Here is a 26,714-nt window from a genome sequence, read left to right as displayed (position 1 = left end):
TTGTTTTCCTCTATATTTCAATCATTTAGAACGCATTCAATCCTTATTACTATAAATATGATGTGTGCGTGTGTCTAAATAAATTCTTAGACAGCTTAGTTTTTTCTTTCTATGATTTAGCTCCCTTCCGAGAATCTAGGGTGTTTTGTCGTCAACGGCCATATTCGTGATGCAGGTTTGTCTTATGTAGATAAATGTGCCATGAAGCTGGGTTTGGCATTTGATTTGGATTACTTTAATTTTGTCAACGGCCATAATCTTCGGGCATCGTCAAGTAAATATATTGTCTTGTATTGTATATATAAATGTTTGTTGAACCTTGGTTTGACATCTCAACTCTACTCTCAGGCTGGTTTGCACTAGTTTTTGTTTTATTGTTTGGGTAATATAAAATTTGAAAGGAGGGGAAGTTGTATGAGAGTGATATTTTGAGCCATTCGCACTACTTTGATTAGTTTAATTGTGCAAAGAAGTAACTTGTTCGGTCCATGTCCCTATCTGAATCTATGTGACCCACTTGGCCTCTCCCACTAGCTAGTTCGTTTAGTTATATTGGATATGCATGGGATGCGTTGTATTCATTCATAATTATATATATTATCAAAGCTATTTAAAATTGACGAGAGGGTGAGGGAGGAGAAGTTAAAAATGTTCACAAGAGATAATAGTGAATTAATAGTGTTAGAATAAAGACATTTTATAATATATAAATAGTTACAAATCAATTTTATCTTATGAGTTTTGAGGTTTTATAAGTTTTGCAAAAAAGATTATTGACGCTGATAAAATTTTGCAAATGGTCAAACTTAAATCTTGACAGTAGTTGAAATGCAAATTAAGAGTTCATTTTTTCTCGTTCTCTGATTGGTCTATGTATCAAATTTTATGATTAAAATCTCTTGAATGAATTATTCCTTTATATTTCTTAGTTATAAATCATTTAGTTGTTGGGGAAAAGTTTTTTGTAAGTAATGTAGAGTACACTCCATGGCTAGAAAGGTGTGATCTGGTGGTCTAGACTAGAGTGCAAGATGTCGGTGCTGCAGTCATTTTTGTAAAATTGTGCAATTCAATCTCGTACGCAAAATTGGACTTAGACTTTATTCTTATGGATGAGCTAAGTGGAAGTTGTGACTCAAAGAATTTTTGAGAAGTTTAAACATATTTATGGTCTTAATGATTGTACTTTGTATACATATCTTTTTAGTTTATGTTGTTTCTATTATGGAATATATATGTTTTGTATAAGGTTGTGGAGCAGTTATGTATATTTGAAATAAGACTTTTTAAGAGTCGATTCTTCATGAAGTTATTAATGGAACAAAGTTTTAGAGAAACTTTTCTAATGATGTTGGTTTTAGGACACAAGAGTATGTAGTTTTTGTAGGTTTAGTATGAAGTCATCTTTGTTGGACTTTCTCTATGTAATATAATTGAAACATCTCTCAAATATTCTATATTATTTTATTTAGTATTTGCCGATAAAAATAAGATTGATTTAAATTTAAAATTCACATTTTTTATATACAATTTACATTTTTTTGATATACTTAATTTTATAAAACTGATTTAAATTTATAGTTATTTTTTTAATACGTGTATAAGAGTCACTTAGAGCAGCCTCATAGCATTGTAGGTTTCAATGAGTTTTTTAAAAAATAATCGTTTCTTAATAATAGAAAATTATTTCTTAATTCTCAACCACCCCAATGTACGAAGATGTTGGAAAACAGTAAATGAAGAAGAAACAATAAAACATTATGAAACTACAATTTCATTACAGATAAAAAGGAATCTCAAGTAGAAAAAGGGTCAGATTCAATAAATAAACTCGCAAAATAGTAAAAGGAGAAAATTGTATAGGGATTCACAAATTGAACCGTCGCTCCTTTCTCCCTTCTCTTTGCTTGCATTAATATTAGCCGACCACCTCCATTGGTTTGTTATGGTTGTGGACTCCCTTGCTGCCACCGTGCACGACACTTCTCATTGTTTACTTGCACCACTTCGCATTATTGGGATTGGTGTTGGTCGATTCAAAGCTAAATTGAGCCAAAATGGAGGAAGAACATGGTGACGGTAGTACAAAGAAGGAAGAACCCTTGACTATCTTACCCTTTTTTTACATCATTTGATACTTCAAAATTAGTATAAATATGAAACCAATTTATATAATTTTAGATTTCATTTGAGTTAGTCATAATTATATTTTTGTTTCTTCTTGTCAAACTTCTAGTCTTCAATTAATTAAAATGAATATTAGTTTTAATTACTAAAATTAGGTTTAATTAATTATAAATCTATCATAAATGTAACTATTTTTTTAATTATTGTGTCTAATTTTTTATTTTTATTATTATTACATATGTATTCATATTTATTACAATAAATTATAAATTTATATTTTAATAAATTATAAATTTATATTTTAATATATTTTAAATTTATGTGTATTTATATTTTTTAATTTTATCATAATTTATGTATATTTTTCACCTAATATACATATTTAAAAAAAAAATATATATATATATAATTTTCTTATCTTATTTTTTAGTTTCATCATCAATTTATGTATGTATAAGATATTATGTGTATTATATAATACCATTTTAGTTTTAAGTTTATGATAAAATTTAAAAATATAAATTATATTATATATATTATCTGCATATTTTATTTTTATTATACTTTTTAAATATTTACCCAAGTTATATACTTCTACTTATTTATTTAAAAAATGCGGTTATACTATATATATTTGTGATGAATTAGAAGAACTAAAAGTAATGCATACAACCAAAAGTAAAATTTTATAAGTAATTTTCTCGAACTGGATTGAAACTAAGAGAACGATTCGGACACTTCTTCCTGCACCTCGCTTCTTCCTCTTAGCTGAACTCTCATCTTCTATCTCTTCCACTCCTCCTCCTCGTTCGCTCTAGACTCGGATAGTACCTGCAAAATGTATTCCGACGCTTAAGTTAGACTTGAGGACTCGACACTCAGTATTTAGGATTAGATTATTGCATACCTGGTCCTTTGAGATCTGTGCTAATTTATACAATTATTGTTGGCTCATTATGGTTAATGGGTCTAATAAAAAGATATTAACAAACGTTTGATCATTAATCAACTTTGTTGTTGATCATATCGGTCGGTTTGAATATGGATCTGAACCAGATGCTGAGTCAGAGTCTTATCGTGCGGACTCTACCAGTGCAAGTAATGTATTTAAGTTGTTCAGACAAATTTCAATATAAAATTTTTATATGAAAGCACAATTTTTTATTTTAAAGTTATGTATGGAGATATATTATATAAGTTTACTATGAATAAAAATAATTAAAAGTAATGGATACACTGACATGAAAACTTAAAAAATAGTGTAATTAAGTTGTTAAAAGGATTTCAATATAAAAGTCTTATATAAAATTAAATTTTTTTATTTTAAAGTTATGTTTTCTAACGTGAATTATTTATATTTATAATTTTTTTAATTTAACCTAATTTTAATAAAAAATAAATAAATAAAAAGTATTAGTTTTAAACACAAAGAAGGTGATCTGGAATACAAAACTCACAATAGATATTTTTTAAAAAAATAGTTTTAAAAACAAAAAAAGTAAAATAGTTTCCCAAACTAAATGGACCAATTATTAAAATGGTTGGTTATTTAGTAAGTGATTAGAACAAATGACAAAAATGAGTCTATAATAAAATAAATATTAATATAAAGGTAAAATTGAGAAGTAAATGTGTACACTAAAAAAAGTAACTAAAAAAGTAATTAAGAGGAGAATTCTCTTTATGGATCTTAGAATTAGACTCTGGTTTAGATATTATTCATTAATTTCTTAGTTGCTTTCCAGAAATTTTAGATTTTGTTCTTTGTTTTGTTTTGTCACAATTTTTTTTCTTTTTAATTTTCGAATTGATTTGTTTCCAATTCTATTGTTGAGATATTGTAGATTTTATTATCTAATTATTCTACTAAAATTTTGTTTTTCATTTTGATTCAAATAAACAACTTGAACTTTTACTTATTAGGCTCACTCACATCGGTCATGCATTATTGTAGTATATGTTTCCAAAGTATCTATCAGGTCGTGTAGTCTAATATATTTACATCAAACTCTTTTTACACCTTCTTCTCCATTAAACTTGATGTTGCTGAGATGATTTCTTTAATTGAGTCGTTGGACCGTCTACTTCATGTAACCACTAGATCATGTAGTCAAACTATCTATTGTGATTAAGAATATAAAATTATCATTAAAAATAGTTAAAATCCAAATAAACTCATTTAGATGAATCTATTCAAAACAATTGGTTTATTCATTATTACAATCCAATAAATCTATGATTAAAGTTTTAAACCCCTTTTTGTTGTTGTGAATTTTTGTTTTCATATATATACCCCTTTTGATTATTTCTTTTCTCCAATCATAGTTAACATGAACTTTGTTCTTGAAATCACTTTGTAATCCCTTAACATTACAATCACTATATATTAATATCTATATTTTTTTGTATTGTATAATATTATTTATTATATACATTTTTCTCTGATTAAATGTCAACAAATATAATAATTTTTATTTTATCCTAACAAATAGTGATTTTCGGTATGTAAGAGGGATTCGTACCATTAAACAAATGCAATCTAGTCGCTTAGTACATAGTTAAGTATAATGATAGTCTTATAAACTATGTTAAGCTTTAACAGCTCCATTTCCCAATTCATCTGTCTTTGCCATATATATCCCAATGTCTCTCCTCAATCCAACCCTTGTAGACCATCGTGATGAAGCTTTCAATTCTTGTCTTCAGATTATCATCGGATTCTTCTTGCACTAGCGTTACCATTTCTTCTACATTCTGCACACTTTCATCTTTAATATTACCTACACATTCAAAATATGCATCATCACATTCATCAACTTCGTCATACACTGCGTTCTCTAAAAAACCACCCTGTGTTTCTTCCCCTACTTCAAAAAAAGATGAAGGTAATAAAGTTGAAACCTTGTCAACTTCTGCTAAAGATGGCTTGCGAGTTCCTAGGAGAATGGCCAAAATTATTGTGTTAATCACAAAAAACACTTGAAAAGAGGTTAATGACCTTGAATTGTGAACGGATATTCCTACTATGCACAAAATTACAGGTATTAGTATCCTATCTAGATTCACATCCATGTCTATTGAAACTATTTAGTGATCATGCTTTGATGTAATTGTGTACCAACTACGAATGTCCTAATACATATATAGGGAATTTTTGTTCAATATTTTATGAGGTTTTCTTAACAAACTGGGTAGGGATTTTTTCTTGGAAAGATTGATAGAGTATGTGTACTTGTTTTCTAAGTAATGGAAGCTTCCAAGCATTCGTGATAAGAAATTATTAAGCATTTAATTTCTCCTTTTTACGCTGTTGGATACTACTTCCGTACAAGTTACAGCAAAGAACATTAGCGTGTTGTTTATTGTGGGGACTTTTTCATACACAAAATTCCAAAGAGACTTTATTTAATAGAAATTGGTATTTTTACTTCTTCAACTGTACAAAATAAATTTTTTTTATATACAATTGTCTAATTTCATCAAGTAAAATTTATTATTTTTATTGAATTAAATTAATACAAAAATAATATTTGATTTGATTTTAATTTAATTTAAAGATAATGGTATCATTACGACAATAATGCTTTTAAGATAATAATTTTTAGAACTTAAAAAAAAGTACGATTGAATTTTAATTGAAAATAATATCATCGTAATCAGAATCAAATAATTTGATACAAATTTGAAATAATTGTTGTCGTTATAATTTAAAAATTAAATATGTTTTATTTAAAATAACAACGACACACCCGTAATAACAGTGATTTAAATTTTAAAGTTTTGTAAAATCTCAGAAAATCTCTACAATTCCTTAACACAAAATTGTAATCTAAGATAATTTTTTCGCATTTCATTACATTAGTTTTTAAAACTTACCATTTAATTAGTTCAACAATAGATATTTGATATCCTACCATCTTGTGTATACAACAAGTAGAATCAGATTTTTATCATTTTAGACAATTTGAATTAGTTCAGTTTTTTTTTCAAACAGTTAGTACTAACTCAAACCAAATTGAATTAGTCACATTCAAGCTAATATAACATTATATTTATCATTAAAATGTTACATTAAAAAAAATCTTGAAAATAGTTATATTATGTGTACATATAATTGAGTTGGGTTGAATAGTTAGATTTAAATCAAAACAATTAGTTAAAAACATATCAAACCAATTAAACCCATAAGTATAATCTAACCTGGTTTTTTATTATTTGCTTGGACTGGGTCGAATTTATCAAATTAAACCCAATTTTCGATTATTCACACCGATTACAGCAACCATCCCTACCATTTATCTTGGCCATTAGCCAAATCTTAAGAACATATTTTCTAACAATTTTTTCATTAACAAAAATTTATTAAAACTTAATATCGTGCTATATACTTAAATCACAGATACATTCATTAATTCCAATAAATTTCAGTCCATAATAAATGTTAATAAGAATAAGTATAGTTAAATTTCTTTTTGCCGATAAAAAAAAGTATAGTTAAATTTCTCATTGTTAATGCCATAATAAATTATACACGTTCATTATTCAATGATACAAAAATACTTCGTTCTTTACTCTTGGAACACGTAAGAATTTCTTCATAAAATGATTTGTTTAATATGGAATTTCTGAATGCTAATGGTTAACGTACAGAGAGGGTCTGAGCAACTACGTCTGAGCCACCTTACCTTACTGCTTTCAACTATGTGATTCGAATTCATTCACGAGAATTGTATACATGCTCCAAAATTGAGGAAAAAAATATTACACGAGAAACATTTTGATACAGCGATATTACTCGGTAATGTGGATTATAAATGTGTTCTTAACCAAGACCTGTGCCTGCATCCTTGCGAGGAGCATCAGCCTTAATACGTGGCGGCCTGACAATTCTATCAACAAGCCCATATTCAAGAGCTTCCTGTGAGTTGAAACGTTTCATCCTGCTCAGGTCCTGGGTAATCTGAAGAGATGCATTCAATACACATTAGTTTCAAAACTTGCAATCTGAAATGGTGATATAAATACCCATAAAGGCAGGAATTAAAATAAGCCCACAAAAAAATGGATTTGAAATAGAAAACTGAAAGAGGCAAAGAACAATTCTTAAAGAAGCTATGTCGAAGAGTCTCTTTGGACAATTTTTTGTTTGAGCACTTCTAAAAGAGAAAAAAAAGAAATAAGATTTTCTATAAGTTCAAATTTATAAATTAAATTTTAGAAACTCTCTGGTATAACTTCTCTAAGTTCTTATTTTTAACTTTTGCATAAGTTAATTTTAGCTTCCGGAAAATTGAGTTTCATTTTTTTTCTCAAAAAATTGCTTCTTGACAGATTTGTCCACACATCTCAAAGTTGAATTCGACTTCATCAACAAAGAAAAGCTACTGATTTTCAAGACTTTTTCTCGTCTTGCAGTAAGTTGGATAGTCAAGCAGACATACAGTCATGTCATTCAAACCAGCACAGAAGTCACAATCTCATTTAACTCAATGAATTTCATTGATGGATATACTTACCTTCTCAACAGGCTGACCTGTTTTCTTAGACAGCTCATTGAAAAGGTAATCTCTGATTCTAAGTAGCTCATTTGATTCATTAAGAATGTCATCAGCCTGAAAGTTTTCATGATGTTAGCATCCAAAGTAAAAACAGTCCCATTCATCATCTCAGAGGTGATATCAATAAAGACAAGTCATACCTGTCCACGAGCAGCTCCAGCTGGAGATTGAAGGGCAATTCTTGATAGAGGCATTGTAGAACGATTACCCTTAATACAACAGAATATCATGAAAAGATTAATAGATCGTCAGACTCATTTCAATGAACTAATGAGGTCAGCAGACTCAATACAATGAGCTAAAGGCCAAATTGCATGAAATCAAATAGACGTGAATGTCATAAACAACACAACAGAATGGAGCAGAAAGAGGAATCTTAGGAGTCAAAACTTTGATAGTATTAATGACTGAAAAGTATTTCAATGTTATTACTACTTTTTTGTCATTTTTTATTTAATTGTGTGATCCCAAATCTGTATGGGATATATTCCCGTTCTATTTCCAAACTAAAAGACTTGCCAGGTTTTCAATTGTAATAGAGTACCATAATTGTTATTACTTGTAAAATGGCCATTCAGGAAAGATAGTGATACGAATGAGCTAAAGGCCAAATTGCATGAAATCAAGTAGACGTGAATGTCATAAACAACACAACAGAATGGAGCAGAAAGAGGAATCTTAGGAGTCAAAACTTTGATAGTATTAATGACTGAAAAGTATTTCAATGTTATTACTACTTTTTTGTCATTTTTTATTTAATTGTGTGATCCCAAATCTGTATGGGATATATTCCCGTTCTATTTCCAAACTAAAAGACTTGCCAGGTTTTCAATTGTAATAGAGTACCATAATTGTTATTACTTGTAAAATGGCCATTCATGAAAGATAGTGATACGCTATAAATATAAACAGTAGTACATGTCAAGTACCTTTATCTAATCTTTTCCCTTGTTGTTTCAAATGTATATGATGTCAAGACTAATTTTAATCATATTAAGGATGGGGAGGGGACACAAATGTATCAAGTATGATATAGAGATAACTCTCCTTTACACAAGTCTAAAGTCCATACAACATTGGATATATATATTGTTGGGAGTAGAAATTTCTAAACATATAAAGTCACTCGCACAGACTTGACTTTTACGAGTTGTATCAACAGACACTGATTATAGAGTACCTTTTCACCAGCAGCAAGGAGAAATGTTGCAAGATTATAAGCAAAACCAACACAGTGGGTGGCTACAGAACTTTGCAAGCTCTGCATGGTGTCATAGATAGCCAGGCTTGGTGTAAGCTGCAAAATTCGCAAGCTTAGGCAAGTTAAAAACCATGACTAATTAACAAGATGAAGCAATAAATAGTAGGATTTAATTGATCGATCATTTAACACTTAGTCACAAGACTTACATCACCACCAGGACCATTTATGTACAAATAGAGCTTCTGAGAGTTCTCTATACTGTCAAGATACAGCATAGTCGCCAATATTTGGTTACTAAATTCTTCATCGATCTCTTGTCCAATGAAGATAATACGTTCTCGATACTGCATCAATAATGCACTAGTTTTTGTACTAATCAACTTTAAAAAAGAGATGAATACCTAAAGGAAACTTGAGGTTCACATATGAATCATACCTATGCGATACAAAAGAAAACCAGCATCTTTTATGTGTGAAGTGTTTTTTTTTTTTTTGGTCGGCAACGCGTGAAGTGTAAAATTAGTAAATATACACCAAGGAGTAATGACTTACAAGGGCATTCCATAAATCAACCCATTGCCAAGTTCCTTCACCAGGTGTCTTATAGGGGACTTTAGGAGTACCTATGGGCATCATTCGAATACACGGCCTTGATGATTTGTGGTTAGCATACCTGAAAACATGAAAAATCATTAGTTTGCATCAGTCTGATTCAAACTATATAAACTACAAATCGTGACATATCATGCACCCCCAAGTACCACATTGTATCCATAATTTTGCTAGGCAAAAGATTATTAAGAATGCTCTTCACAATTCACATTTGAATCGAGAAAATTAATTAACAAATTTTGATAGAATACAAATTGATATATTGAAGAACATGATTATTTAAATCACAGAATATATAGAAAATACAACAGAATTTGCTGTCCCAGAGTCACCAAAAAAGTAACTCACCAATCCCCCTACATGCCTATGACATACCTATATCCAAACATTCTGGCCTTATCTGTCAGCATGGCAGTTACTATTCAACATATTCTAATAATACATAAACTCCTAATGATAGTTATTATGGAATATGTTTCAATATATAATAACTGCTAAAAATATTACTTACTGCTACTAATAACTATCCCATATGTCACCAAGGCTGAAAGTAAGAAACTGGCTCTTCCACGTTATCTTAGTCCACTTCAAATAGAAATTACTTTTCCATCTTCACTTAGCTCTTATTATTTCACACAATTAACAATCTTAATTGCTTCTATACACATGAATATAAGGGTTGAAACTCTCCAAACCTGAAGCATAAAACCCTTGCTTTTCCTTTCTATCAATTTGTGAGTTGTTAAATGGAGCGAGTCTCCCCTTTTCTAAACCTGACACCAAGGTTGCAGTAAATTTTCCCAAAGTTAAATGTGCCACAAATTGTCTTAAAAAATTGAACCAACGAATACTTGAGCCTTCGTACTTAGTTTTTCAAATTTAATTTTGACACCCTGACTTGCACTTTGAACTTCAAAATAGGTTTTAGCCCTTGTGATCCATTCAATGGGGTCTTCTTCACTAAAAGTTGGCAGTTCCACCTATTTTACTGCCATAATATCTTCATCAAAACTGTGATGATAATCCAAATTAGACCCATTTCCTTCCTAATCTCTATCATTGCATTTAGAAGTTTCATTTTTCTCCACTGGATGTTTGGCCACTACCTTAGTTAACAGCTTTTCAGTCATGAAATTTCCATAGATCCTATCTTTTCTTCGGAAGGAAGAATCGATTTTGGTCTCCAACGAACCCAATAGCTAGGTCACATTGGTCATTGTGAAATGATGAATTCAATTGCTACATAACCTCCACTTTTGAATCCGGCAAGGACCAAAGAAATAGAATGCCAGATGTTAAATTGAAGAACAGTATTATTAAATGGCACAAAATAAGTAGAATACAACAGAAATTGCTGTCCAGAGTCTTGAGATGCCTTCGGAAAAGAATTCCATATCCAAACAAATTACCAAAAAATAACACACCTATCCCCCCCTTTTTTTATAGGTGTTATATGATGTTATGTGACCAGCATGAACTCCGTTGCTGTTTAAAATTACTTACTAACCAATAATAATAACAAGAAAATAAGTAGGATTTGCTTCCTGCAGAAAGAAAAACTGTACGGGGGTGGAAGTGCTGCGTTTGCATATTTAGGGAATCAGAGTCTATACATATACCAGGCACAGTAGCAAAACAATATAGCAGAAATCAAGCACGTCAAACGGCAGAAACATTACAAATACATTATTTACTTCTCATAAAACAATGAGCAGCGAAGAGGATAAAAAGGAAATAGAGCCGATTTCTTGTTTGTTATCCATATATAAGACAGAAGAAACGAAGATGAGTTGGAAATGGAGAGTGAAGGATTACCGACACTGAAGAAGAGTCTTGTGTACTTTTCCATAAAATTCAGCGGTTACGTTAGGTTTTACCGCTCCAAAAGAATCTGCAATGGAAAACGATGAGCCAAGCAAGTAAAGAAATAAAAAGATTGAAAGATAACAAGAAAAAGATGGAATGAGACGCACTCGCAGATTGAAGTTTCAACCCGGAGTAGAGTTTTGTGGCAACACTGCAACGGCAAAAGAGAGAACACAAGAACCATCAGTTACATTACAGAGTGAATTATATAATTTTGGAGGAGAGAGAGAAAGAGAGAGAGACTGCGACCTAAAATCGGAAGAAAGGCGAGGTGCAGAACCGGTGGTGTAGGGTGCAACCGCCATGTTGAAATGACTATGAGCGGATAGGAACGCACTTTTTGTGCTCCAAGAACCAAGAATGAGTTACTTGAAGAGAAACGAAGATGAATGAAATCACAGACGATGCCGTTTCGATCCTTTAGGTAAACTAGTGAGTATCCGTGAGGCCTTTCATACAATATATATTATTTGTTTAGAATTAAATTATTAATAATTTTTTCTTTACCTAATTAATTATTAAAATTTTAAGCAACAATTTTTATCTCACATCTTGAATCACATTTGAGCTAAATGATCTTTTTGGAATAACTTTTACATGTAAAGAGCAAAATCACTAGACTAAAATTTATATCAAAGTTATGTTTATTATTAATTGATGTGCAAATAGATGTAATAACATATGATCAAAATCATGTTAATGAAATTTGAAGTATGGTTTATAGATTATCTAAATAAAGTATGTGGATTATATAAATCATCGAGATGAACATTACATTTTTTATGAAATTATTTTTTAAAAAAAAATTGTAGCAACGTATCCTCTGTATTAGACATGATAAAAAAAATTAGTCATGTTATAAATGTTATCCTCAATACTAAGTACATATAAATAAATGTTTCATACCACAACAAATAAAAAAACTATTGGACTATAAATTCAAATTTCAAAACAAATAAATAACACTTACATATAATAACATAAAATAAAATAAAAATACATATATATAAATTATAACAATGCATATAAAAAAAAGTCAAAGGTTTTCGCTATTATTAGATAATAACAAATTCATTATTTTATTCATAGAAAACTGGTAATAATACCAATTAATATATTGAAATAAAATTTAGAAAAAATCAATAATATTATGTTATTGTTATTATGAACAAAAACATAAGGTTGTCCCTTGTGTCCAAATTTTAAAAATTTAATAAAATAATGAGTTATAATTAAATATTATAATTAAAAAAATAAAAAGTAAACTCTTTGAAACATATTTTAAATTATTTTTTCTATTTATCCTATATGAGAAATAATAAAAAGAAAATTTTAATAAACAGGAAAATTATGTGTTTATACATGGAGAAAGTAGTCATGTTTAAGAGTACAGTAAATATCACGTACATAAGATCACACATACCCACCCACCCAGAAAGAGAGAGGAAATATAAATTATGATAACATATATACTGTATAGTTGGTAGTGTAAAAGTTAGGATAATTAAAATGATTTTTCATATTATACATAAACAATGCTTAATTTTAAAATAATTAATTGTTATTTTGGCGTCTCAATTTTGCTCTTACCGGTTTTTTATTTGTAAAAATTAAATAAGTATTACAAAATTTACAACTACTCATGCATCATATTCAACCAATTGACACGTTATTTTCTTATCTAAGGCTTCCTAAAAGTACCACACATTTTACCGGTTAGATCAATACAAAAAGATAAAAGACCATTTAAATCCCTAAAACTGTAATTGTAATTATTGATATTTTCTATTCGAGACTTATTTTCTATTTCCTTAGTTTTTTAGACATTAAAGTTACAGTTTTATTCAAAATACTAAAATTGTGTTTCACCCACACGAAGTAACCTAATAAAAAGTAACTGGTCTTTTAATGAATGTGAGTTTTTAAATAACTTAAAATTTTAAGCGTACAGCAAGGTTATAAGGGAAGATTTTGCAATTTGAATTTACTACAACAAGCATGAATCGAAAAGCAAAGTAAAACTGCTTTGAAATGTGTTATACAGAACCAGATATCCCATTGTCAATGTCCAACAATGAAACAAGCCAGCATCTTATATGGGTCGTAATTTGTGCCCTCAAGCTGCATTGGAGACTCCAGAAAGCCTCCACAAAAGAAGCCATCAATCATCATGATCATCCAAAGATGTATAGATCATCCTGCACCAAAAACCACTAGTAAGAATAATAACTTAACAGCAATTCTTTTTAATGAATGTTGGCCCTTTCTCTGCTAGTCACCATACCAAAATAAGGATAGGAAAAGGATTAAAACAAGATAGAAGAGTTTGACAAGCCGTTGCTTCTTTTCCTTGGAGAGCAAATTGAATATCTCTGTAACATCAATCAGATGCTTTCCTTGTCTATACCTGATCAAAGGGAATAAAATATGTAATTAGCAACACCATACCAAGCACATTCCAGAGCATACTAAGATATTAAGGATGATTAAAGCATGAAAAGAAGCCATCCCTTTAATCCCCTTTAACTACAAGAAACCATTAACTAAACAAAAATGGTAGCTGGACACACAAATGCTACAAGCTGATGTCGATGAGAAACTGATACTGAACTCTACAACAGGAAACTCCTGCTTTATTTTGACAGACAAGGGGCATCCAACAGGTAACTTTTAACTTGAGTTACTAATTTGGATACCAAATCATTCCCTTAAGTAACATGGAAGAGATTTAAGCAGCAAACACATAAAAATGGAGCCTGATTATCAATTATATGAATGGATAAAGCAAGCTTCAAGTACTGAGTTCCTTTTTGTGTGGTGCATCATGCCTATATCACTCCTTTGGCTGATTTACAATATTAGGGATGTTAGGGGCTATTTTCAAGTTTGGTTCGGTTTGAGAATCAAAACTACATTAAATTAGCCTTCACTAATCCTTAAAAATTAGAAACCAAACTGAACCGCTTGTCCCTATTTCATTTGGATTTTTTGAATTCCAACAAAAACTAAACCAACTATAATGACCTTTTACAATAAACGGATTAAAGAAGATAATAACATAAAGTTCACAGTTCTACATCTAGAGTGAGATTCAACAATGAGGCCTATTGGCTTCATCATACAAGAAAAATTGCCAATCCCCCAGCCCTTTTTTTAAGCGAACCAAAACCATGAAAAAGAATGAACAAACTTGCCATATAGTAAAAGATTTGGTTAACCCGTTGGTTTGATTCTCTTAACACTCTTATACTCAAATGAAAGTGCAGAATAATGCAAAGAACCCAAAATCCAAACCCTCACCCAAACTACTGCACTTGCACAAAATATTACACTTCGTAACATATAGGCTGCTTAGCAACTCCATGAAGTGTAAACTGAAAGGTACATTATATCAATCAAATTGACTTATTTCATGCCATGAAAGTGACTCTTTTCCTGGGTAGTCACACTACTTCAATGCCAAAGAATGCAAAGATTAAAATTTCTAACTCAATCTATCATCCACTCTTAGTGTACAGACATGGATCGTTTTCACTTAAATGTTTTCTTAAAACCATAATATACATTAACCAGTATATTCCGTAAACAATAAACTTGGATTATTTCTAAATTTGATAGAAAACATACAGTCTCACATTGTAGTAGAGGTAAGGAGCACAGAGCAATGACATTATCCAATGCCCTGTGACAAGGTAGAAGCCGCATAGAACACCTACTATAATATATTCAGGCAATACCACCTTGTTTATTCGAGATGAGGAATCATATGGATTTATATAATCAAACTCTAGGTCTGCCAGGCACATCAACTGCAACAAATGTTAAACAATATTACAAGTCAGATTATACCAACAATTAAAAAAAAATGAAAGCCACCAAACGCAATCAAATTCATTAGACTCCTGGAGAAAATATCAATGACAAAACACATTTTGGTGGTAATAACACTTAACAATCTTCAGAAGCAGAAACATAAAAGTAACAAAACATGGACATAAAGGTGGATGAAGCTCCTAACTCCTAGAATATACAATTGATCAAATGAAGACATGAACACATAAAACATAAGAAAATTAGGTCATTTCCAGTAGATAGACCTCTTTTCAAAATCATAATAAACACATATGTAACCTAAGCGTACATGTATCAATCTTAGAACCCCCCAAGTCTTATTATAATTAAATGTTCATATATTTGTCAATTATGTATCATAAAAACTGACACGTTCATTCTGTTCGTTGAAGTACATCTTCTGAGGAAATACTCAAACTAAATCCTTGCCTATAAAGATGATGCGAAACTTTTTTACACCAGATAAGAACCCATACCCACATAATTTTTATCTCAAGTATCTTCTCTAGAAATTGGTAAGTACTTTCTTTTTCTTCAACTTTTTTTAAAATACGAATCGACTTCATTTTACTTTTACCCATAGCAATCAAACATACACCCTGTTGAATGCTCGAACTAAAGAAGCAATTCGGAGAATGGGGCGCTTTAAATTGCTCTGAAGTTGACTTTAACAAGAAAATAAACAGAAAAAAAAAATACACAAGCAAAAAGCATGAGTTAGGGCTTTCGGAATTGACCTGGTAAATGACGAGTACAATTAAGGCAATGATGATAAAGAAGGAGATGAGCCACGCAAAGAGATCAGCCATGCTCCCTCTCTTCTCCTTTTTCTCCGGTTTTCGATTTCAGTTGCAGCACAACGCGTTCGAAACATGCGATGTTAATTGATGCGATGATAGCTACAAAGAGCTCGTGCGCAGGGTGCACCGCACGAGAAGGAACACAGGAAAGAAACCTCGGAGGGTTTGGATTCCGCAGACAGACACTCGGAGAAGCTAAGAATCGTGTGCCAACTTAACAATTAAAGGGTCCTTACCAGTCCAACCGAGAAAAGAAAGAAAATAGTAAACCCTTTTTAAAAAAGAAAAACTGAAAACCAAAGATAAATGCTCTTCAACTTTAATCGAAGTTACTACGTCATTTTTATATTTTGTTTACGTAGTTCTTGAACAAGAGACAAACAATTGTTTTTAAATTCATACCAATAAAAAATTGGTGAAAGAATTTATTAATTAACAATATTTGTTACTTTGATCGTTGTTTTTATTATTTTGATTGTTATTTTTATTACAATGAAGTTGCACAGGAAGATTTTGAATAAATGTTAGATATTATTATATATTATAAGATATTGTTAGATATTTTTATTTATGTAATGAGTTTAGTTTATATGTTTTTTTCTATATAAATATAATTTTATGTGTTCAACACCACCAACTCTTTAGGTGTATAGTCGTCATTAAATATCTCATCGTCAATTAGATGACTATCTAGTGCCAACCCCTCTTACTCCAATAGTTTAACCTTCGATAGTTGAACTTGACATTTCTATTGTCATTCATAAAGGTATATGTACTAACTGTAATCTTTTTTCACATTATAATATTTTGAGTTATCATAGACAATCTCAACATTTTTATACTTGTCTTTCGTCTATTTCTTTTGTATCCATTCCAAAATCATTAGGTGAGGCCTTAGCCCATCCTAGTTGGCTTCAGGCCATGCTTGATGAAATAAATGCGCTTCGGAATAATGGAACTTGGGAACTTGTTCCTTTACCTTATAGAAAAAATTTTGTTGGTTGCAATTGAATTTTTGCTATCAAAGTTTGTCCTGATGGTACTATTGATCGTCTCAAAGCTCGTCTTGTGCCTAAGGGTTATACCCAAGTTTTTGGTTTAGACTATGGTGATACTTTTTCTCCACGGAAAAATATGCCTTTTGTTTGCTTATTCATAGTCATGGATACTCTTCAACGATGGCCTCTTTATCAAATGGATGTCAAAAATGTCTTTCTTAATGTGGATTTGCATGAAGAAATTTATGTGGAGCAACCTCCCAGTTTTTTTTTTGCTCAGGGAGAGTCTTCTGGACTGTCTTCGCAAATCCTTATATGGCCTTAAGCAGTCTCCTAGGGCTTGGTTTGGAAAATTTAGCAATATTGTTCAACAGTTTGGTATGACTTGCAGTAAAACAGATCATTCATTTTTTTTATCGTCACTCAAGTGTTGATTGTATCTATATTGCAGTATATGTTGGTGACATTGTTCTTACAGGCAGTGATCACCATGTAAACACTTTCAGACCAAAGATCTTGAAAAACTCATATATTTCTTGGGGATTGTGGTAGCACAATCCAATATTGGTATTGTTATCTCTCAAAGAAAATATGCATTGGATGTTTTGGAAGAAATTGGGTTGATGAATTCGAATTTTGTTGATACTCACATGGATCCCAATGTCAAACTTCTATCCAATCAGGGAGAGTCTCTTTCAGATTCTAAGAAGTACAGAAGATTAGTTGGAAAATTGAACTATCTCACTGTTACTCATCTTGATATTACCTTTGTAGTCAGTGTGGTGAGTCAATTTCTTAATTCTCCATGTGAAGACCATTGGAATGGTGTTATCCATATACTAAAATACCATTAAAGGCTCTTATAGAAAAGGTTTGTTATATGGTCACAATAACTACACTAAAATTGTTTGTTATTTACATGTTGATTGGGTAGGATCTCCATCTGATAGTAGAACAACTTTTGGTTATATTGTCTCCGTGATAACTTGATCTCTTGGAAGAGCAATAAACAAAGTATTGTGGCGAGATCTAGTGCAGAAACATAATATAGAGTTATGGTCTCGAATGCTTGTGAGCTTATTTGACTTAAACAGTTACTTAAAGAATAGCAAAAGGTCACTTAAATAACACTTATATGTGAATATCATGTTGCTCTTCATATTAGAGCAAATCTAGTTTTTGATGAAAGGACCTAACATATTGAGATTGATTGTCATTTCATTTGAGAAAAAATTATATCAATTGATATCAAGATTGAGTTTGTTAATTCAAATTATCAATTAGATGATATTTTTACTAAACCCTTAGGAGAACCTATGATTGATTACATTTTTGTAACAAACTGGTATATATGATTTATATACCTAAAAGAAGTGTTAGATATTATTATATATTATAAGATATTATATATATTGTTAGATATTTTTATTTATGCAATGGATAAAAGAGATTTATTACATTTTTCTTTTCATATTTTAACAAATAATGAAAAAAAAAATTACTTTCAAATAATTAGTCAATTATTTTATAAAGATAAATATTTTATCCCAATATAAATTACTTACAAAAAATACATATAATATTATAGTGTTATGTCATATGATTTAAAATTATGAAAAAAAACTTAAGAAATGCGACGAAATGAAAAGATAAGACAGAGGTATAATAAAGATCAATTTTAAATAGATAAGGAAATAAAAAATTAATAAATTATTGATGTTTATTTTTTAATTTATTATAAATTTGTTTTACTAAGTTTCAGTTAATAATCAACATTTTGTTTTGTTATCAGACATAATTACAAAATAAATAAATAAAATTATGTAAAATAGTTTTAAGTGGTTTATTTCTTTTTAAGAATTTATAAAAAAAAATATTTTTTTATAAAAAGGGCATATTGATAATATATAATCTGATATTTGAATATGTAATAGAAGTTTGGTAGGAATTTTTAAAGTGAACAAATTAAGTTTTTACTAACAAACATGTTATCTGAAGTTAAGGAGAAGATGTGTAAAGCAAATGGTAATTGATATAGATATGTCAAGTCAATATATATACATGAAAATCAGTGTATATTTATGTGAGCTTTGGTTGTCTCTAATGCACTGATAATAAAGTGCACCTTATTCAACTTCATTATTATTATTTTTTATAAGCATGGAAACATGAAATTGTTGTTGAGAAAATTCATAATAATGAGACATAGAATTTTTAATGTGGGAAAACTTTCTTCAATTTGAGAAATAAAATCCACGAGATCTAGCATCTTATTAGGATCTTTAATCTCATTATTATGGTGACAACGTCTTCACTATGAAAGTGGGATTACAAAGTCTTTCTAACATCTCGCTAGGATTTCTATGTTGTTTTCTCACGACTTCATTGCTTCTTGCTTCATTCTCCATCTTCCTCATAAGTTCTCTTTATATAGAGAATGAGACGAAAGACTTCTTCATTAATCCTCGTTACATAGAGACTTCTTTATAAAAACCTTTTAATGGTCATCATTAAATATATTCAATAGATCAATTACCAATATTAATTGGTCATAATATCCCATTAAATTGTTGAAGATTCCCAACAATTCTCTCTCTTAATTGACTTAATTGAGGATAATTCAGCTCTCCACAATATTGTTACCAATATTCATTGGTCATAATTTTCCATAAAATTTAGTAGGGATCTCCAACAATGGTATGATTTATTGTTAAATTATTTTAGTGGTGTATGAGTTTATTCTTAACTTTGTTTTTGTTTAAAAATGACGGAAACATAATTTATATTTTTAGTTTTTTTTTTTACTTTTAAACAAAAATGGTTTGGATTTTTTTTTTTAAAATTCATTTGGAAAAATCATTATATAAATATAATAATTTAGAAAAAATATTTATTTACAAAAACATATACTTTCAGAAATAATTATTTAGCAAAATAGGTAAATAATAATTATCAATTTTAAAATAATTTATTTTTTAAATTTTGGTTTGAAAATTTAATAGAAAAACGATTTTTTAAAAGAATAGTGGAAAATATTTTATATAATTTAAATTATTGATTTGTGGATAATAAATATAATAATTAAAATATTTATAAATGTAATAATTATGTTTGTAAATAATTGTTAAAAAAAGTAATAATTTATAAAAAAAATCTTTACAAATAGTAAGGTAAGGAAAGAGTCACCTTAGAGTCGTTAAATTAATCTTAATGGACTTGTGTCTATTTATTAATCTTTTATTTTATTTTTAAGCTATCTATTTTTTTGCATATTTTATTTTTGTTCTTCTATTATTTAATTTGATTTCACTCGTCTATTCTTATTTTGTATCTTTATTATTTAATTTATTTATTTTCTATATTTTATTGTTCTACAACTTAATTTAGTTATAGTTATCTGCGAGTTGTTTTATTAAGTTATATTTGTGATAATTAGATTTCCTTTTACTCGTTTTTTTAATTTATACTTATGTTATTTAATTTACGTTCATTTTCACTCAATAATATTTGTTATTAATTTATATTTATGTTATTTAATTTTTTTAGTTATGTATTAGTCTTATTTTAAGTTATATTTATATTATTTAATTTAGCATTAGTCTTTTTTATTTACTTACGTTTTTATTATTTAATTTACTTAAAGTGATATTATGACTCTTTTGTTTTTTTTGTTTAATAATTTATTAATTACATAGTATATTTTTGTTATTTAACTTGTTTTTAATGATATATTGATTCATTTCTTTTAAGAAAAAAATTTGCTTATAATTATTATGTGCACAGCTTGAGAAGGATGTTCTCCTGATTAAAATCGTGTTCAGTGAGAACAACTTTCTTCACGCCAATTTCTCCAATTATGATTTTCACTATATAATCTCCACGAATATGATTAAAAAATGATATCACAATCCCAAATTTGGATTGATATTAATTTAAGCAAATTATAAATTAGGTATCAATCAATTATCTAAAAATTTCAAAAAAAATATATATAATTAAGATCATATATAATAACGTTAAGGGTAGTTAAAAGAACAAAGGTAAGACATGAACTTCCATGAATAGCTGCCAATAAGTATACAAATTTAACTAGAAAATATTAAAAAAAAAAGAGTAAGTACCCCTTTGATATACTTGTAACACGTTCTTCAGAATCATTCAAAGTATACTAGATGTAACGAGAAAAAGGTAGTTGGAAAAAGAAGGAGCGTGTTGTTTATTAATGCCTATGCCCAATCTAAAGCAGAAGAGGAACGAACACCATCCATGAAAATGCAGAATCAATTACCATATTCTCTTTCTCAGAGTAAGAAGAAGACATGGGCCTTGAGCAAAGAAAAAAATTCCTTGATCCCAAGTTCATCAACTTTTCATCAACCTTCAAACCTGCACTTCAAATCAAAGAGCATGGTTATTCATCAGTTACTAAAAGTAGTTATAAAGAAGAGAAAGATAAGATAATTATTTACTTTGAAGGGCGAAAGAAGAGTAGTGAAGATCGTAGCACTTGGAATTATTGTTCTTCAAGAACGGCCTCCTCTTCTCCTTCTTGTAAGACGCCAACGCCGCTTTTATCAGATCGGCGACGGTGTCCTCAAGTGATATCACCACCTGCACCGCTCCCACGCACTTCTCCATGCTCACGTTCACCAACACCTTTGATGGTCGAGAAAAAGACTCACTGCTGCTCTCCACCGGAACCTTCAGCGTCACTGCGAATCCGCCACCGTTCCAATGTTTCTCCGGCCGCTGCGAACTCGTCAGGTCCTTACCGGAGAATTTTCTCCGATGACCCGGTGACACTGAAGTCATGCTTATGAGGATAAGTATTTTGGCTTTCTCTCTATTCTCCTTGGTAGTTTTGCTTATAGATCACATAACATGAGATAGAGATGTTGGTCTGAGGGGTTTGAGAAGCAAAAGTAATGCTTAAGGAGAGAACAAAACTTGAAAGTAAGGACGCTGAGGGAAGCTTCTCTGAAAGTGCTCCACCTAACTTTTCTAATTGTGCTACTTCCGTGGAGCTGCTGCATTTTAACCTTTTGTTTATGAACAAATGTTTTTATTTTATACTCTTTCAAAAAATTAAAATTTTAAATTAAAAAATAAAATAAATATTATTTCTATTTAAGGATGTTAAAGTAATAATTTTTTATTTCAAAAATGTTTGGTTAACTAACAAATACTTTACAACGCAGATGTAGCTTGGGTGAGGATGTGACAGTCATGTTTTTTTAATTTTAATGGGAGTGATGTGACAATTTTGTAAAAGTGTAAGAGTTTAGCGTTTGAGTGTAGGCGTGGGTGCGGACGCGGAAGCAGAAGAATTTCAAATGAAAGGAAAGGTCGAACGAAAGGGAGAAAGAAGCAATGACCTCGTCGGAGGAACAGGGAAAGAAGCAGCAAGAAGCACATATATTACAATCATCCTATAGAACTAGTTACCTAATCATGACACATGTAAAACTGGTTATCGGTATGCTTGTAAATGGTTACTTCAGTTTGAAAGGAGAAGAAACAATTTTGAAATTTAAAATTCAAATAAAAAATATTAAAACATGAAAGAATTTTAACAATATTTGTTTATTTTTTATCTAAATTAATTTTTAAGAAATCATTCTATTTTTTTCAATATATTTTACTTAAAGATAAAAAAATACATTTAATTGTTATTTAGGTTTTAAAAGTTAAGATTGAGATATTTTAAATTTTAATATTTTGTTACATTTTTTATATAAAATACATGAAATAAATCACAATACCTTCATGTAATACATCTCTTATTTCTAAACCCAAAATCTCAACGTTAATGTATATATTTTATATTTTGATTATGTTTCCAATAGATTTGTTTTATAAAGAAGTTAACTATGTAAAACCAAAACGAATGGTTTGCAAATATACTTTAAGAAAAATATTTTCAGAATTTTTACAATTTTAGAAAAATATTTTTCAAAACAAATGAAACTCACAAATTTAATTTTAAAATAATAAATTAATAGTCCTCTACATATAAATATTTAATTTGTATAACGATATTGTAAAATTTAAAAATTCCATATTATTATATGTGATATATTTCAATTTATTTCTATAAACAAATGTTTATGCAAATAAAACAACACAGAAATAATATTTTAATCTTCTTCAACTTTTGTTTTGTTGCAGGAGTCATAGGATACTTATTATTGGGCTTAGCCCGTGTTTTTAGTCTCAGTAGATTTCCCAAACTCCCTTATATTTAAGGGACGTTTCTTTTTCTTTTCTTTATTATTTTTTTTATACCATTGGTTTTGGTCTAATTTCTCCATTAGTCTGTATCAAATCTTGTTTTCTATACTAATATTTTGAGATTTTCTTTTGCACATAATTTATTAAAAAAAAATATTTTTCTTACTTCTTTTATAGTAACATATACTTTAAGAAAGTTATACTTATTTCCTTTATTTTATTTTATATAACATTTATATTCTCTCCAGTTTTAAAATAGACATTCAATTTTTATATTTTTAATAAAATATAATTCTCTTGTTTTTAATTTTTAAATAAATATCCACATGTTATATGTTTATAATAAATTATATTTATATTCTTTATATTTTAATCATGTCATAATTACTTTCCTTATTTTATCTAAATATATTATATTAACTATAAAAATTAAATATTTTTTATAGAAAAATGAATGATTTAAGTATAATAAGATGTCAGTGTCACATCACATTCCTAAAATATAAGAAAAATTAATATTATTTATTAAAAATCAATCTCTCTTTAAAAATTGAAAGTTTTTTTGAATATTATTACTAGAATTAGAATAGAAGAGACCATCTATTTTAAAATGAGAAAAAATTAAATATTATTTTATTAAAATTATAACAAAGATGATAATCTATTTTAGAATTACGAAGAATTTGAGTGTTATTTTACATTATTTAAGAAAATATAAGAGTAATTTCTCTTAAAAATGAGTTTTAAAAAGAACACATTATTTTTTGTGAGTTATAGACAAGTTGATATTTAAAATCACAAGTTATGTGTTTTTATTAAATAAATTATCTTCAATTGATAGCCAATTAATACCTCATTGTCAAGATATAATTTATCTTTTTTGTATCTAGAGTTAACTGGGCCACTTCTTTATGGGCTTTTATTGTATTCAAAAGTTATCCAAAAATCCAAATAGATTAACTACACTATGGATAGGTAAAAATGAATGATAAATTTAAAGGTTTAATTATATAGATTTTGAAATTTTCATTTCAGAATTTAAAGATGAATATTTTTTATATAAAATGTAAGAAAAGACACTTACTTTTATTTTAAGATCGTTATTTGAATAAAACTAAATATCTGATTCCCATATATACGCGTAGAAATATCGGGGAAAGTTTGTTATAAATATATATATATATATATATATAATACTTTTTATAATTATGCTAATAAATAATTGCTTTGCTGAAGATTGATCTTGAACGAAAAATCATATGTAAAGTAACGTTAAAAATATCTTAAATTTTAACTATGATATAATATTAATTTGAAAAAAGAAAACGATTTTAATTACTTTAAGTATAATTTTAAAAATAGTTGTTTAAAAAATCCATATTTTTTACTATACAAACCACGCTTTTTTGAATAAATTCAAGATTGGGTAATAATAAGAAACTTTTGCATTTCCAATATATTTAAATTTAATTAAAATATCATTTCAACACGTGTAAGTTAAATGAATTAGTAAAAGAAATTGTATTTTTTAAGGATAATAATTGTTATAATGATGATTAAAATCATGTTTTGCAATGATATTTTAGATTGTTACTGTAGCTCAAGGATTGTATTTCATGATTAAGAAACCATTTGCTTATTTGATCTAATCTGTAACAAATTTTAAACCACTTATTTTGTTTAATGAACACGTTACATGATTACATATATCGATCCTCATATTTGTTAATTGATTTGGAAGAAATTCACCATCAATCCACTCATAATACTTTGTTCTTATATTTAATTATATATTATAGAAAAATTTACTTACAAATGTAATAATCAGATCATATATTAATTCATGCAAAATTTTAAGATAGAGATATTTTTTGGGGCAACTTTCTCTATATTGTTAGACCTAGTTCGTCCCTGACTATGAGATACAATAAAATATATCCTAAGTTAAATTGATCGTTTATGTTCAAAAAAAAAATCACCAATTTATTATTCAATTTTGATTTATTCATTTCATTCAAACATTATAATGGATATTTATCGATACATTCCACATTAATATAATGATATTATTTTAAAATAAAAAATATAAATTTACATATTTAAATATAAATGTATGCTAAAATTAATTGAAGAAAATATTATTTGAAATATTTTACAACATCACATACATGATTCTTTAACTTCAAAATTTACATGCAATGTAAAACTTTTAAAATAAAAACTTTAATCAAATATCGCAATTAAAATAAAATAGCTTCATTTCATGTAATTATTAGATACATTTAAATGATATATATATATATATATATATATATATGTGTGTGTGTGTGTGTGAACATGCACTTAATTTATGTTCACAATGTTATAAAGTATTTTCCATTTAATAAATTATTGAGTTGTCTAATTTAGTGGCAGAATGTTCAGTTTATATATTTAGTTTGAATTATTTTTCTACTTTGATAAAGTTATAATAGAATTTATTTTTATCTCCTGCAAATATGATTCTATTTTTCAGCCCTTGCAAAATTATTTACTAATTTTAAATTCCTGATATTTTCTAATTATATTTTTTCTTATAATTAACTATAATCATTTTAATGCTAAAAATGAAAACTGTTAATTAAGATAACTAATATTAAAAAATATTTTAAATTAAGATAATTATATATTTTTAGACATAAAATTCAATTAAATAATATATTTCTTATTTACATTAATAATTTTTTTTTACTTTTTAATTAAATATTTATTTTTAATATTTTATTTTATTTAAAATAATTGTTTTTAAATCTTTTATTTGTACTTAGTGCTTAGGATTTATATTCTAAATATTGATTTCAATGTATTGAAAAAAATATTTTATATCTAAAGAAAAATAATAACTATATTTTATATTTTTAAAAATTATTATAATATATTAAAACTATATGTAATGTAAAAAAAATCTAATAATTTGTTATATACTTGCATTATTTAAAATGGTAAGAACCTACTTTTTGGTTTAAAAAGGATGATTTTAAAAAGATAAGTGTTAAATTTATAAGTTATGTTTAAGAATATAAATATAAAATTTAGCTAAATTTATTTTTTAAAAATTTTAAATTTTTTTATATTTATTTCTTTCATGTTCTCTCTCTATTTTCTTAAGATTCTGAAGTTATTTGCCATGTTTTTCTCTGAGTATTTTTTTAATTAGAATTGTTGAATAAAAAATATTTAAGTTTTAATTATCTTTTTAATCCTATATTAAGTATAGAAAATTAATTATATTTGTCTGATTATAAAAAATTGAATTCAACTATTTTAAAAAAAATTTAGTTTGATCTCAATTTTTTTTTAAAAAAAAACTAATGTGGTCCTAACTTTTTAAAATAATTCTTTTTAAATAATTCAGTTTGATAATAATACAGTTGAACACTACTATACTAAAGAGTATAAAATCCTTCGTAGCTAATATTATAAAGTG

The 26,714-nt window shown here is 28.0% G+C and overlaps 3 protein-coding genes and 1 pseudogene across 3 annotated transcripts; all 4 read right to left on the bottom strand.

The window, feature by feature from the left end:
- Nucleotides 1-6,717: 6,717 nt before the first annotated feature.
- Nucleotides 6,718-11,803, bottom strand: CLP2 (CLP protease proteolytic subunit 2). Its single transcript, XM_068608915.2, has 9 exons — nt 11,617-11,803; nt 11,475-11,518; nt 11,317-11,392; nt 9,442-9,562; nt 9,096-9,233; nt 8,866-8,982; nt 7,826-7,894; nt 7,644-7,739; nt 6,718-7,087 (listed from the first exon to the last, which is right to left on the bottom strand). The coding sequence occupies exons 1-9, from the start codon at nt 11,670-11,672 to the stop codon at nt 6,950-6,952; spliced, it is 855 nt and encodes a 284-aa protein (XP_068465016.1). The 5' UTR covers nt 11,673-11,803; the 3' UTR covers nt 6,718-6,949.
- On the bottom strand, nt 10,009-10,749 carry LOC150028869 (uncharacterized; annotated as a pseudogene).
- Nucleotides 11,804-13,270: 1,467 nt separating the features above from the next.
- On the bottom strand, nt 13,271-16,209 carry LOC137808022 (protein cornichon homolog 4). The gene is made up of 4 exons (XM_068608914.2): nt 15,957-16,209; nt 14,995-15,176; nt 13,652-13,774; nt 13,271-13,565 (listed from the first exon to the last, which is right to left on the bottom strand). Exons 1-4 carry the CDS (start codon nt 16,026-16,028, stop codon nt 13,529-13,531), a joined length of 414 nt encoding a protein of 137 aa, XP_068465015.1. The 5' UTR covers nt 16,029-16,209; the 3' UTR covers nt 13,271-13,528.
- A 4,849-nt stretch (nt 16,210-21,058) lies between these two features.
- On the bottom strand, nt 21,059-22,017 carry LOC137808021 (uncharacterized protein At4g22758). Its single transcript, XM_068608913.2, has 2 exons — nt 21,487-22,017; nt 21,059-21,403 (listed from the first exon to the last, which is right to left on the bottom strand). Exons 1-2 carry the CDS (start codon nt 21,827-21,829, stop codon nt 21,255-21,257), a joined length of 492 nt encoding a protein of 163 aa, XP_068465014.2. The 5' UTR covers nt 21,830-22,017; the 3' UTR covers nt 21,059-21,254.
- Nucleotides 22,018-26,714: the final 4,697 nt, after the last annotated feature.

Source organism: Phaseolus vulgaris, chromosome 3 (genome assembly GCF_051622355.1).
Source record: "Phaseolus vulgaris cultivar YP4 chromosome 3, ASM5162235v1, whole genome shotgun sequence".
In the NCBI taxonomy this organism is placed as follows: domain Eukaryota; kingdom Viridiplantae; phylum Streptophyta; class Magnoliopsida; order Fabales; family Fabaceae; genus Phaseolus; species Phaseolus vulgaris.
Note: the sequence above shows the minus strand (reverse complement) of the source record. Positions and strands in the feature narration are given on the sequence as shown.